At 56.8% G+C, this 12,665-nt stretch overlaps 2 protein-coding genes across 5 annotated transcripts; both read right to left on the bottom strand.

The window, feature by feature from the left end:
- Window positions 1-3,204: 3,204 nt before the first annotated feature.
- On the bottom strand, window positions 3,205-8,861 carry FANCE (FA complementation group E). 4 transcript variants are annotated; one of them, XM_054803820.1, is made up of 12 exons: window positions 8,656-8,861; window positions 8,261-8,509; window positions 7,333-7,966; window positions 7,207-7,251; window positions 6,850-6,909; window positions 6,617-6,760; window positions 6,416-6,539; window positions 5,827-5,902; window positions 5,629-5,695; window positions 5,402-5,527; window positions 5,179-5,273; window positions 3,205-4,997 (listed from the first exon to the last, which is right to left on the bottom strand). In XM_054803820.1, the coding sequence occupies exons 2-12, from the start codon at window positions 8,482-8,484 to the stop codon at window positions 4,994-4,996; spliced, it is 1,599 nt and encodes a 532-aa protein (XP_054659795.1). In that variant the 5' UTR covers window positions 8,485-8,509; window positions 8,656-8,861; the 3' UTR covers window positions 3,205-4,993. The 4 variants fall into 4 exon arrangements, with proteins under 4 accessions (XP_054659795.1, XP_054659792.1, XP_054659793.1 ...); XM_054803817.1 differs by having other exon boundaries at window positions 3,205-4,150; XM_054803818.1 differs by having other exon boundaries at window positions 3,205-4,150; window positions 8,261-8,861.
- Window positions 8,862-9,993: 1,132 nt separating this feature from the next.
- Window positions 9,994-12,640, bottom strand: LOC129196277 (E3 ubiquitin-protein ligase makorin-2-like). The gene is made up of 8 exons (XM_054803471.1): window positions 12,570-12,640; window positions 11,868-11,987; window positions 11,462-11,757; window positions 11,133-11,224; window positions 10,799-11,019; window positions 10,461-10,571; window positions 10,211-10,372; window positions 9,994-10,141 (listed from the first exon to the last, which is right to left on the bottom strand). Exons 1-8 carry the CDS (start codon window positions 12,638-12,640, stop codon window positions 9,994-9,996), a joined length of 1,221 nt encoding a protein of 406 aa, XP_054659446.1.
- Between the last annotated feature and the right edge of the window lie 25 nt (window positions 12,641-12,665).

Here is a 12,665-nt window from a genome sequence, read left to right as displayed (position 1 = left end):
ACAAAACCAGCTGCCCCCAAGGACAGAGAGTGCAGCGGTAGAGGCTGGCGAGCTCAGGGGATGGAGGATGGACACCCTTGCATGCACCAGTGCCTTGCCATCAACAGCCTGGTCCTGCTGGCCCCATCCCCACAGAGACCTCGCTTCCTCCCCAAGAGCAGCAGCCTGACACTGGGCAGGCAGCAGATCTGGCTCCGTAGCCTCTGCTCTAATGTCCTGGCATGCTCACGGCTGCAGCGAGTCACTCTGTGGAAGGGACAGACCTAAGCATGTTGTATCCCCACACCAGAATAGAACTTTTCTGCTCAAAACCTCCTCTATTCCCTCCCCCCCCCACATGCTGAGAGGTTCAGTAAGAGGCAATGCCCCTCTTTGCAAACCATCCCATTCAAAAGAGCCTCTAAAAGTATTTACTAAAAGCACCCATGGATTTTTAAGTAATCTTACTTTTAACCTGAGAGCATCATGATTACAATCTAGGTATCATAGGACCTCAAACAAGCAAAAGCAGCCCAGCTCCCCATGCACAGACCTGTTCCGCAGGGATGAACAAGACCCTGCTGGGAGAGCTCTGGTCCAGAGAGGCGAGCGGCAGCAAGCTGCTGCAGGCTCTGGCTTTGCCCCTCGTGTCTCCTTCCAGCGATGCAGCAGCCTACTGCAACGGCATCTTCCCAGGGCTGAACTTGCAGCTCAGATCACAGAGACTGTGGTCATCTGGATTATCCACTTCTTGGAGAAAAGCTGCTCAGACCAACACCAGCTGCTACTGCTGACGCAGCAAACGTGATTTATTAGGTCTGCGCAGGGGGCCTAGTCCTGCAACAAGCACAAAAGCAACACCCCAGCCCTCCAGCAAATTCATCTTCGTGTGGCCCTGGTGTCCCCAGCTGACAGGGACCTGGCAGCCACCAGACTACCCAAAGGAAAGGTTGTTGGCAAAAAAACCCCCAACACCAAAATCGAACAGATGAGAAGAGGTTTTTTGCTTCTTTTGGTTCAGTTTTAAATTCTAGGTTGAAAAAAGAAAACTGCTGAGCCTTCCCCTGAGCAGTTCAGGCTCACATCTGGGTGTCACAGCCACCAGATTTCAATGCAAAAACTGCATCAGCACATTGGGCATTATGTGCATGTGATTAACAAGGTGTCACTGAAACGTGGTTACCTCCAGGGAGAGGCAGGGTGACTTTATCCCAGCATTGCTGCAGGGGGGCAACTACCTGGACATGCTGCAGCTCCCGTTTGGAAAGGGGCAGCCCTTCAGGGGATGGATATGGACCATTTTCAAGAAAGCAGCTGAGTTTCAGCCCTTTCCAACAAGATGTTGCATGGACCAAGATGGTCTGGCTCTATGTGGCTCCGACATCTGGTGTTTAACATCCCTGGATGTAGTGCTTGCATGCCGCTGCCCACCCGAAGGAGGTTCTCTGCTGTCTGATTGTGGCAGCAAGATGTCACTTGAGGAATGGAGAGAGCATCTTGTCATGAAATGGGTTCAAAAATCACCATTCGAGGATGGGGAGGCAGCAGGGTGGACAGATAATCCACGCAATTGCATAACATTAATTCCTTTAAAAAAAACCTATTAAGCCAAAAAGGGAATTCCCCTCCCTACCACAAAGAAGGTAAATCTCTACAAACAGAAGAGAAAGCATATAAGGAACCACTGTCGAATACGCCAAGTATATTGACTGAAATTATACGTTGCCTTCTACATACAGCCTAGGAAACCTCTAAGACTTCAGTTCACCAACACTGCTAATAAATCAGGACACGGACAAACCCAGCCCTGGCTCTCCCCCTGCTCCTGGATAAGGTTCTGCTGAACTATAAACCCTGACTGATGTTTTATGCCACATCCACCTCTTTGCACTATTCCGGCTAGATTTTAAAGTTCTTGAGAGGGTCAAGAAGAGTCAAAAGTAAAGTTTTCTGTGTGGGTGCTACCAATCACCACACAAACAAGCAGCCTTCCCCCAGCATGTCCAGCGTCTCCAGGGTTCACTTCCAATTCCCCTAACATAACGGTTATCATCTCACGCATACACCCCAGAGGAATCCACAGTACATGCTGCAGCCAAGAGCAAAACCAGGGTTAAAAAGTCTCTTTGCACAAGCCAGCGTAATGCTTCACACCAGAACAGGAACTCCCCTTGCAGTTTGCAAAGTTGATCCCTGCTTGACTACTGTTTCTTGCAAAACCCACATAGGCTGGCCCAAAACACAGCTCCCAGTATCTCCAGCTGAGTTGGAAGTGCAAGCTGCATATGGCACGTAGCAGCCAAGAACAGCCTGTCAAAATGAGACTGTTGCCTGAAGAAACCAGTAAGCAGTTACAAAACCAAACATCCATCAGGGAGGAGTCACACACCATGGCCAGGAGATTTCAAACCCTTTATTGCTGCCCAGTCCATAGAGATGTCGGGACTTCCCCACGGTGCTCTGGATGTAGACAGTACACGCGGTCTTCCAGTTGTTCTTCAGCAAGGACACCACGAAACTCACAACCAGGTGAAATTTGGAGATGAATTTGTCTTTGGTCATCTTCATGTGACCGACAGCCAGAGCACTAGGGACAAGGACACTGAGGTCACTTGGTAGAAGCTTTGCAGGGAAACTGCGAAGACCGCAGCCTGCTACCTAATAAAGCCAGAACAGCAGGCTCAGACCTTGACGATCAGGGCACAATTTCTATTTATGTCATATTTTGGGCAGCTCTACAATAGCTTCAATATACTCAGCCACTAACTCACTGGTATGCAAATACATCAACAATTTGGCTCCCTGGAGGTTTCTTTCCTCCAGCTAATGTAGACTTTGAAGCCTCATCAGTCCACTGTCACCTAAAATAACTTAAGAGATTCTTATTACAAAGAAATCTGTGCCCTCAACATTAAGAGCATCACTTAATGCTTCAGAGTTTCATTCCTCTGGCTGGGTCTAAACATCAACGAGCAAACTTGAAGCAGTAACATATCACACCTACATATTTTAATCCTTCTTCTCCCTTTGTAGATGTAAATGTTTATGAATTTTTAAATAGTTCCTGAAGTATGCAATGCTTCATAACCTCCATTATACTCTAGCACTGCCTCCCTCAGAGTCCATCCACTCTCCCCCATCCTTATCTTCCCAGTCCTCCGACCAGAGGGTGCCCAGATGAGGTTTTCAGTGGGTATTTTCAAGGATACAGGATAGAAATTTGGAAACAGTCACGCTATAGAAGCACTTTTTATTAGTGTATCACTCAATACTTTGCAATGGGAAGTGTCATCATCACCACATAAAAAAGCAGAAGTGGGACACGGCCTCTTGCAAGCCCCGGCCAAACAGGGGAAAAAAAAAAGGCAGATTTAAAGAACATTGAAATTTACCAGTTCTTCATCTAAACCCCACTCTCCTGCAGCTGAGATTTGTAAATCCCAGTAGACCAGATAAACAACCCAGTAGATCACTCCTGCATCACCTAGAAATCAGCTTAGCTGTCAGACAGAAAGGCTGACGTGCACAAAATGTAGCACTTGTGCCTTGGCTCCTTCGAGCCAAGATAAAAATGATGATAGCCAATTAAGCCTAGTCCAGAATTACCATCTTCAACCAGCCTCAGATCAGTTTGCATCTTGATTCAGTGATGTGTTAAGGGCATTAAGAACTAAGGACCTGTGAACTCCATGCAATATTGCCTGCCAGGTGCTGCAAGCCATCACAACACTTGAAATGTGGAGGTTTTTGACAAGATGACTCTTTGCATTAACTACCAGGCTGCCACTGGGAGCAAGGAGAGGGAGGTTTGACATCTTTGTGCAGACCTGAAGCCCTGGAGAAGCAACCTGCTTCATCAAGGGCTGATGCCAGGAAGGCATCGTGCTTCTCAGCTGTGACAAACAAAACAAGGGTACACACAGGAAACATTGCAGCCATGTCACTCCATTTTTTAACAGAATGATTAAAACAAGTAGAGACACCTGCAAACCAGACTGAGGGATGCTCAGTCAAGCTCTTCAGATTTATAACTTATCAAAGATGCTGGCACAGGCAGGAGACATCACATCACCCAGCATACTCATCAAGCCAAAGGGGATCTGAAAGCAGAGAGGGGCTTCTCCTTTGTCTGCAGCTTCTTGTGGCCCAGTCAGGCAACGTGGGGACCTGCCTGATGAAAAACCCTTTTTTATAAGTGAACGTACAGGGAGAACGGGTGACGTTCCCCCTCTGAAGGAAAATGGCAGCTGGCTATGGGTCCAGCATCACTGTGGCATCACCCCACCTGCCTTCAGGAATGGTTCAAGTACTTGTGTGCCAACACAGCTCCATCAGTAACGCAAAAATAATGGAATTTTTGTTCTCCTGATTAAAGAAAGTCACCTTCCAGACACAAACTATCTCCAAAGGAGTCACCTTTATGCAATTACCCCCCTCGTCCAGGTGATGTGCAGCTGGGCCACCCCTCACATCCAGGGCTTTGCGGTGCCAGCACTGCTGGAGGTTGTGAGAGGGAGGAGAGCCGCTGCCCTGAGACATCCTGCAGGCCCTGAGACATGCGGCCCTTCCACAGCTCCTCCTGTGTCACCATCCTGGGAGAGGTGAGGAAGGAGGTGCCACATTGAGTGTGGCAGGGCGGGAGGTGACATCTCGAGTGTGGTGAGGTGCCCATGGCCACAGGCTCCGAGGTGGCCCACAAACGGACCAGACACAAAGACGACTGGAAATGTATTAATTGTTTAACCAAGAAAACTCTCATCTTCAAGCCTCAGGGCATGCGTGGGGCTGAGATGATGTTGACCAGCGATAGACTACCTCAAACCATGCCAGCCGAGCACAAGGCGCCACTGCAAGGTGCCGGGCAGAAGCAAGGGCACTGTGTGCCACAGCCCACGCTGACTGGGTCTCCATCACACTGGCGGTGAGCCCCAGTGAGGGACTGGGCTGCAGCTCCCAATGCCTAACGAGCATCCTCTGCCCAAGGAAGCCATCGCCCTGCGTTTCCCTTTGACGCTCACCTGGGAGGAGGAGGGAAAAAGAGGAGAGAAATCAAGAAAAGGGAAACCCACCACCAACCACATTCCAGCATGGCTTCTGATGGCACTTGGTGGTTTCCCACCATGCAGGACAGACCAGGAGCACAGAGGCTGCCATCCCTCACGGGAGATCCCAACCTGGAGGGTACAGCATCCATCTCACCTCGCTCCTTCCAGTACAGCCTGCAGCGATTTCTTCAGAGACGCGTTGCTCCGATCCAGAGCGGCAGCCAGACGGCTCCGATGTGCTGGGGTGACCTGGGACAGAGAGGAGCGAGGTGCTCAGAGAGCTGCACTGCCAGGAGCCCACCTGAGACCCCCGGGCCAGGTCCTGGGTCAGATGCAGCCCTGGCTGATCTGCAGGACCCAAGCCTAGTCTTACTCACCTGGCTTTGGTACGTGGTGAGCACAGCCGTCACCAGCTTGGCGTAATTCAGTGATGTGGCAAAGGCTGGGGCCTGCTGGCACAGAGTCAGGACCAAGCGATCGAAGAGCTCAGGGGGCAGCACCTCCTGGAAGAGAGCCATGAGCGGGGAGGAGGAGCTGGTCCTTGCTCCAGCACTGCTGGAGCTGGCAAGGAAACCCAGGGGGACAAGGGGGGGGGTCTCCTCACCTGCCGCCCCAGCACGGCCTGCATCACCGGCAGGAGCTTCTCAGACAAAGACACCTCTAGGACTTGGCTGCAAGGGGCAGCAAAGAGGAGATGTGACGCTCACACAGCCTCGGGTGCTCCTGAGCGGCCGGAGCCAGCCGGACCCATCAAGGCAGGCGCAAGGGCCGAAGCAGAGCTGTCACCCCTGTAATCTCTTACCTTAGCACCAGTCGCACACAGTCTGGCTCCAGGCACTCCTCCACGAGCTCGCACACCAGCTTGGTCTGCTCAGCGCCTGCCAGGGCAAAGCAGAAGGGGGAGAGGCTGCCAAATCCAGGGGATGTGCCCGACCCCTCCTGGCACCCCTTCACACAGGGGTACATCCCAGTCAGGACACCCAGAAACCACCCAGTGCCCTTTTCTACTGTTCAGGTTAATCCAGCTTCCTTTGCCCATCTACAGCAAGGGTTTAATTAGCACCAGTCCCTAGGAAAAGGGGATTCACACGGGACCCTCTTCTCGTGCCTGCAGAGCCACTCTGGGGCAGTTCTGGCCCCAGCATTAGGAGCTGTCAGGAACCCTCTAGTCCATGAAGGGATGGCAGCTGTAAATCCATCTCCCATCCTAACTCCCAAGTGTTCACCTGCCCAGATAAAACCAGCACCATCCCTTTGTGGTTCCTAACATACATTTTGGATGATAAACCCTCCCCAGGAGACAGTAGTTGGGGCTTCCCTTCCTGCTGGATGCAGCCCGCAGCCCCTCTCCAGCTCTCCCAGAAGCCATGCCCCCTGTGAGCCCATCGCACCTTCCCCCGGCTCCCGCAGGACCGCAGCCACCAGGACGCGACAGAAGGGCTGGGAATACTTGGAGCAAAATGAAGCGAGGGCAGCCATGAGGTGACGGGAGGGCGGCTGGGTGAGGGACAGGACCTATGGACAGAAAGGACAGGAGATGGGGATGGGGGTGAGGGAAACAGGGTGCAGGAAACCTCTGCCCCTGCACTTACTCGCTGGAGGAAGAGCTGCTCTGCCAGGATGGTCGCGCTGGTGTAGCTGAGGTTGGGGGTGAGATCCAGCAGCCAGCTGCAGAAACGCACCAGGAGGTGCTCCGGGCACGTGGAGAGCTGGAGGAAGCAGCACAGCCCCTCAAGCTGGGGACGGCAGAGAGGACAGGGACATTAGGGACAGGCAGCAGGCCCTCTGCGGCACTGGCGGTTGCAGCAAGGATGCTGAAGCTCACCTGACTGGGAGAGCAGTTGTTCACGATGTGTAGCTCAGGTGGGATGCTCAGGTCCAAGTACTGCAGGGAAACACCGTCCTTGGGTAATACATCAAATAAAGCAACCCACAAAATACAGCTCCAGGGCTTTTCTCTTCCCTACCACCCCCTGCCAGCACTGACCCTGCATGCTGTCCATCGTACAGCAGATCCCTGTGAGGTGGAGGCAGGTACGAGCCCAGAGGAGGTGGCACTGGGGCTGTCTTTTTTACTCCCTCCAGTCGCCCCTGTGAAACCCACCTCCTCTCCTACCCCTTCCAGAGGCCCTGGCCCGTTCAAACCATCAGCTTCAGGAGAGAGACAGAAGCAACCACTTACATTGGACTCCTTCTGCAGCAGCATCTTCAGCCTCAGTCCGTGCACCTGCAGAAAAAGAGGTGAAGGAACAGAAGTCAGACTGCAAAGGCTCACCAGCTGGAAGAGGAAAGCAAACCTGCCTGGTACCTGGAGAAAGGACTGGACCTCCGCTGCCAGCTCTGCCTGGGAAATCTTCCTGGACTCCCCGGCCACATCCTGTTGGGAGCTTTCCAGAGCATCTCCGGCCAGGCTCTGAGCAGACCTGTCCCCTGAAGGGTCCCCAGGCACCTCCTCTTCCACCCCTGCTGCATCCCAACCCTCCTGGGTTTCTGGGGGTTCAAACGCCGCTTCCTCCAGCAGCAACTTCTTCCCCTCTCTCTCTTCGTCCAACTCCAGGCTCTCCTCCAACACTTTCTTGCGCTTCCCACCTTGAAGCACAGAGTCAACCACATCCCCAGCAGCATCGGGCTGCTTGCTGAAGCACCAGTTCAGTTTTCTTTGCCCTTCTGGTTTGTTCTGGGCAATTTTCCGGCACAGACACCTAAGCTGCTGCTGGCATGCAGCTGACAAGGGAGCGGGAGGTGAGGAGCACTCCTCTCCCCTTGATCCCTGACGGAGCAGATCCCCCAGCATCTGCACCCAGGGATCCAAGTGGGAATCCTGCTCCACGGCCTGGAGCAGCTGGCTGAGGCAACCCCCTGGCACCACAGTTTGCACCACATGCAGCAGGGAGAAGAGGTTTCTCTGGCACACAACGGGGAGCAGCAGCAGACGCGGCTTGCTGGAAAAGGGGAGAAAAGGGAGAGGTGACACATCAGAGCAAATCCCCAAGTCCTTATTGCCAACCTGCCCCGCGGAGCAGTGTCTAATGGGACTAGGAAGCGAGAGGAGGCAGCAAATGCCTTCACTAGCTTTTGCAGACAGAAGCTGAAAGACCAGCAGACCCCCGCTACTATCCTGACTTCACATACGGACCATTGCACCGAGGAGGAAGAGAATGCACTGTGCCAAATTGGGCACCTGATGTGCCAAACCTCCCACCAAACACTGAGTTTGGGAAACGCGGACGACTCACACAGCCAGGGCACCCTCCGGCCCCTCTAGCGTGGGCTCCTCGGCGCACAGGGCTGCAGTGAAGGCCTGCCAGGAAAATGGCTGCCCTGGTCCCTCATGGGCCTGGACCCGCTGCAGCATTCGGAGGGCAGCCAGCGTCCCGGAGGAGCCAGAGGCGAGTGCATAGAGCAGGAGGCGGCACGGCTTGCTGAAGCTCTGCAGCCAGGTCAGGCAGGGGGTCTCCATCGCTGCTGGGGGTCTTCACAGCCACCTGCGAGAAAATCAGGGAGAGCTTGGTGTGGCTTACTCTGAGAAGGCCGTGGGGAGGATCGGTGCACGCAGGCCCCTGCCAGCCACGCTCTGGAGCAAACCCCAGGCTCCTCCCTCATCACCTGCAGTTTTGTGGGCCACCCTTACCAGCGTGCAGCGGGGTCCGTGGTAATGCTCATCACCCAAGGATGCAGAAGCATTACCGAGGGTCACAGCCGGGCCAGAGGACCAGGAGTTCCTCCGAGCCCTCTAAAACCACTTTGCTCACTGCTCCATCACCAGCTACACGCTCCTCCCGCTGCTCTCCCGGGGGGCCAAGAGGGAAAACAAAAACCCCGAGCGCTGCTGGCGGTGGCCCCCTCCTCCGCGTACAGACCAGCCCTAACCCCCCCGCCCCGTCCCGCAGCCACCCAACCCTGGTCGCGCACTGGCCCAGTTACCGCGGTGCTCGGTTACTACCGTGCCCCGGTTATCAGCCCCGGTGCCCCGGAAAACCACGCCGGGCACAGCCGCCCGCCCCGAGCAGACACTCACGGGGTGCGGGGTGCCGGGGGGTGCGGGGTGCCGGGGGGGTGCCGGGGGGGTGCGGGGTGCCGGGGGGGTGCGGGGTGCGGGGTGCCGGGGGGTGCAGGGTGCCGGGGGGGTGCCGGGGGGGTGCCGGGGGGTGCGGGGTGCCGGGGGGTGCAGGGTGCCGGGGGGGTGCCGGGGGGTGCGGGGTGCCGGGGGGGTGCGGGGTGCCGGGTGCCCCCCCCTCCGCGCGCGCCTGCCCAGTGCCTCGGGGCCCGCACGCGCCACCCCCAGGACCAGCAGCGCGCGCCGCTTCCGGGTCCGCCCCGCTGGAGGAGCGCGCCGCGTGTGCAGGATGTGTGCGCTGTGCAAACAAACCCTTAAAGCCGAACACTAACATCCCCCCTCCCCGATCTCAGCCCCCGAGGGGGTTGTGTCGTCCCCCCCAGCCCCAGGAAGGAGAGCTCCCAGGAACCGTTACATTACGCAGCACGTTTTATTTGTCTAAAAGCAGTTTAAAACAATGCCCCACAGGTGCCTGGCTTCCCCTGCTCCAGCCCCGTGTGCAGTAAAAACCTCCATTGCCCCCCCAGTATCCATCCCAGCCCCTTGCCCCGGCTCCCGCAAGGTCTCCCATGGGTGCAGAGTGCTGCACCACCAAGGAGGCAAGGACAAGAGAAGGGGGGGGACTGTGCCCCGCTGCCCCGAGATCCCTGCAGCTCTGCCACCCCCCAGCTTCCTGGGGGGAGCAGGGATGTGACACCTGCTGGGGGTTCAGCCATCGACACAGGTGTGGCTGATAAATACCAGCCAGACTATTTCCTCATCCCACCCCATCCCTGCAACACCCTCCATGCCTGGAGCCACCCCAAACCAACGCTGGGAGCAGCTAAACACATCAAAAGCAGACTCTTCGCCCTTCCAGAAGACATTTCCTCGCTACTAACAGCGCCCAGGCCCTGCAGGGCACCCCATGGTTTAGTCTGAGTCACTGAAGTCCGTGAAGAGCATCTCACGGCCGTAACTCGAGTACCGAAAGTCTGTCTCCATCAGTGCCACGGTGAGAGCCCATTCGAGCATGCAGAGCTCCTCGTCCTCCTCGTCAGAGCTCTCCGAAGGAGAAGGGCTGAGCTCCTGCAGCACAGGAGAGAGGATGAGCCCTGGCCTTGAGCCACATTGCACAGCCATGCAACACCCCAGCTCTCTGGGACACACCGCTCCACTTACGACAGGCATCCTCGGCCGCTGCTGTCTGCGCTGTGGCAGCCGTCCAGTGGGCAGCTCATGCAGGTAGATGCAGTCTGACTTGAACGGGCAGCGGCCGTGGTTACGGACAAAGAACTTACACCTGATTTTCCTGTAGGATTCAAAGCGCAGTTGTGAGCGCAGCTCCTGGAGCAGCACAGAGCCCACAGCCCTGCAAGCCCATGGCGCCACACACTCACCCTGTCCGCGCCTTGAAGGTTTCAATGAGCTTCTCCTTCTCACCCACATCTGAGACCCAGTATTTGTGGGGGATGTAGTAACTGGAGGTGACTCGGCACTCGGGGCAGGCCCTGAGTGAAGGCAATGGGTGCAGATGGGTCTCCCGAAAAAGAAGCAGGGAGCATGGGCTCAGCGCCCATGCTGGGTGGTCCCACTGCTACGGCCTCATCCAGCATCCCCATCACAGCTCCCAAGTCCTTGTTCCCAAAGGAAAGCCACATCGCCAGACCCAAGGAAGGATTTCAGGGAGCAGAAGGGGCACCACTGACCACCCTGCCATGTCCCGATCCCCACTCACTTGATGACTGTGCTCTGGAAGTCCCGGCTGCGACGCCACTTGCGAATGCAGCCCACGCAATATGCGTGGCCGCAGTTCGGGAGGATCCCAAAGAGCCGCTCCTCTGGCAGCGGCTTCTCATACACCCGGTCCATGCAGATGCCACACACCATGGCCTTGCTCCGGGCCCTCAGTGCTGTGATGGAGACCGGGACTGTTCCAGCACCCGGCTCTGTAAGGACCTGCAAACAGAGCAGCATAGCATTGCAACCCCCTGGCTCCATCACTGCCCCAGCCTAGGGAACTGACACAGGGTGATGGGGATGGCCCAGCCGCAGAAGACCCTCAAGCCCACCTCTGCAGGGTCAGTCCATGTTGCTGTCTCCACCGCCGCCTCTCTGGGGTCAGGAGAATTTGGATCTGGTCCCAGCCTTCGTGGTTGGGAGCCTGCAGGCAGGAGAGCTCTTAAAGTGGAAAAAGCACATCCCACCCCATCAAAGAGGCAGGCTGGCTGTTTGGAGGGCACAGGCTTAGCAGTTAAGGTCCCTACCCTAAAAAAGCTGCTAGGAGAGCTTTCCCCAGTCCCAGCTGGTAAGGATTTGGGTCAAGGACAGACACATGCACAGCACCATGACCACCCTGGTATTCTCACCCCTGCTGGTCCTCGGGCGCCCTAGCACCTACCTGAGGCACCTCGAGTTCCTGTGGGGACAAATTCTCCACCAATGGCCCCATGGGGGACGTTATCAGGTGCTGGGATGTTTTCCTTGTCTTTCTCTTCCTCCTTAACCTCCACGCCTGGGAACTTGAAGGCCACGCGCATCATGCTGGGAACAAGGTGGGCTGAGCTGCGGTAGGCTCTCCCCTGGCCCTGAGCCACTGCTGCAGGCACACTGCTGGGCTCTGAGCCCCAGTGGCCAGAGGGGACGGGGTAGTAGTGGGTCCCCACAGGCATCAGCTCCTCTTGAATGTGCTGGTAGCTGGAAGAGCCCAAGGACAGAAAGACAGAGGGTCCCGTCAGCTCCGCATGACACCTCCTGGCTCCCAGCCCATCCTCATGGCATCAGGCCCCCTCCTTGCTGCCCCTTACCTGCACCGCTCTCCATAGCTGCAAAACCCGCTCTGGAAGTACCTGCAGACCTGGGCTGACTTTCTGTCGTGCGAGAAGCGGCAGTTCTGGCCCCATCGACAGGAGCCAATGGCAAAATTCCTGCCAGCCAGAGAAACCGCATGGCCAGGGTCAGCCCCCCCCCAGCCACCTCCACCCCCCCCCCCCCCAGTACCAGCTTTGCTTGGATGGGGCTGTATTTTCAGAGCCCCCAGGCTGGTGTCAGGGCTCAGGAGAGCCAGGGCTCCCCCTGCCCCATCCCGCCTTATCTCTCGGCTAATTGCAAAACAAACGAAGCCCAGGGCTCGGCCGGCCGAGGGGGGAGCTGGGGGCTCTCCCCGGGACTGGGGGAGCACAGAGACAAGCCTGGGGTACAGAGTGCTGGGGCAGCCCCCACCTCCCCGTGGGGGCATGGAAAGGGGCAGGAGCTCCCAGCTTAGGGCTGGCAGGGAGGGGGTGTCTGACCGGGGTGCTGCCGGGGACCCCCAGCTCCGGAGGGGGGGGGCAGCCGGACGGACGGGCTCTGTTCCCTCCAGCCCCTCACCCCTCCAGGGGAAACGGGCGTGGGGGGGACGTGGTGGGGTTCAAGGGCCTCGCTAACCATTCTCTGCCTCCACAGCGAGGGGCTCGCAGCCCATCTCCCCCCAAAGCTGCTCCCAGCCACCCCACCCCTCCAAGCCCTACCTGCACAGGGGTCTCAGACAGCCCCCCCGGGCGCTTAACATCCCAGAAGGCACCAGCGAGCCCAGCTCCATCTCCTCCCTGGCAGGCAAGAGGGTT

Source organism: Grus americana, chromosome 25 (genome assembly GCF_028858705.1).
Source record: "Grus americana isolate bGruAme1 chromosome 25, bGruAme1.mat, whole genome shotgun sequence".
NCBI classification, from domain to species: Eukaryota; Metazoa; Chordata; class Aves; order Gruiformes; family Gruidae; genus Grus; species Grus americana.
The sequence above is the reverse complement of the archived record's forward strand: the minus strand, read 5'-3'. Positions and strand labels throughout refer to the sequence as shown.

Excerpts from the sequence above, each read along its gene's own strand:
- FANCE (XM_054803818.1), bottom strand. The coding sequence starts at position 8,484 with ATGGAGACCCCCTGCCTGACCTGGCTGCAGAGCTTCAGCAAGCCGTGC. Across the intron at positions 6,761-6,849 it reads ACAACTGCTCTCCCAGTCAG|CTTGAGGGGCTGTGCTGCTT; the intron begins GTGAGCTTCAGC and ends TGCCGTCCCCAG. Across the intron at positions 5,903-6,415 it reads CCTGCGGGAGCCGGGGGAAG|GCGCTGAGCAGACCAAGCTG; the intron begins GTGCGATGGGCT and ends TTGCCCTGGCAG.
- LOC129196277 (XM_054803471.1), bottom strand. The coding sequence starts at position 12,640 with ATGGAGCTGGGCTCGCTGGTGCCTTCTGGGATGTTAAGCGCCCGGGGG. Across the intron at positions 11,758-11,867 it reads AGCTATGGAGAGCGGTGCAG|CTACCAGCACATTCAAGAGG; the intron begins GTAAGGGGCAGC and ends GGGCTCTTCCAG. Across the intron at positions 10,142-10,210 it reads GTGTGTCCCAGAGAGCTGGG|CCCTTCTCCTTCGGAGAGCT; the intron begins GTGTTGCATGGC and ends GCAGGAGCTCAG.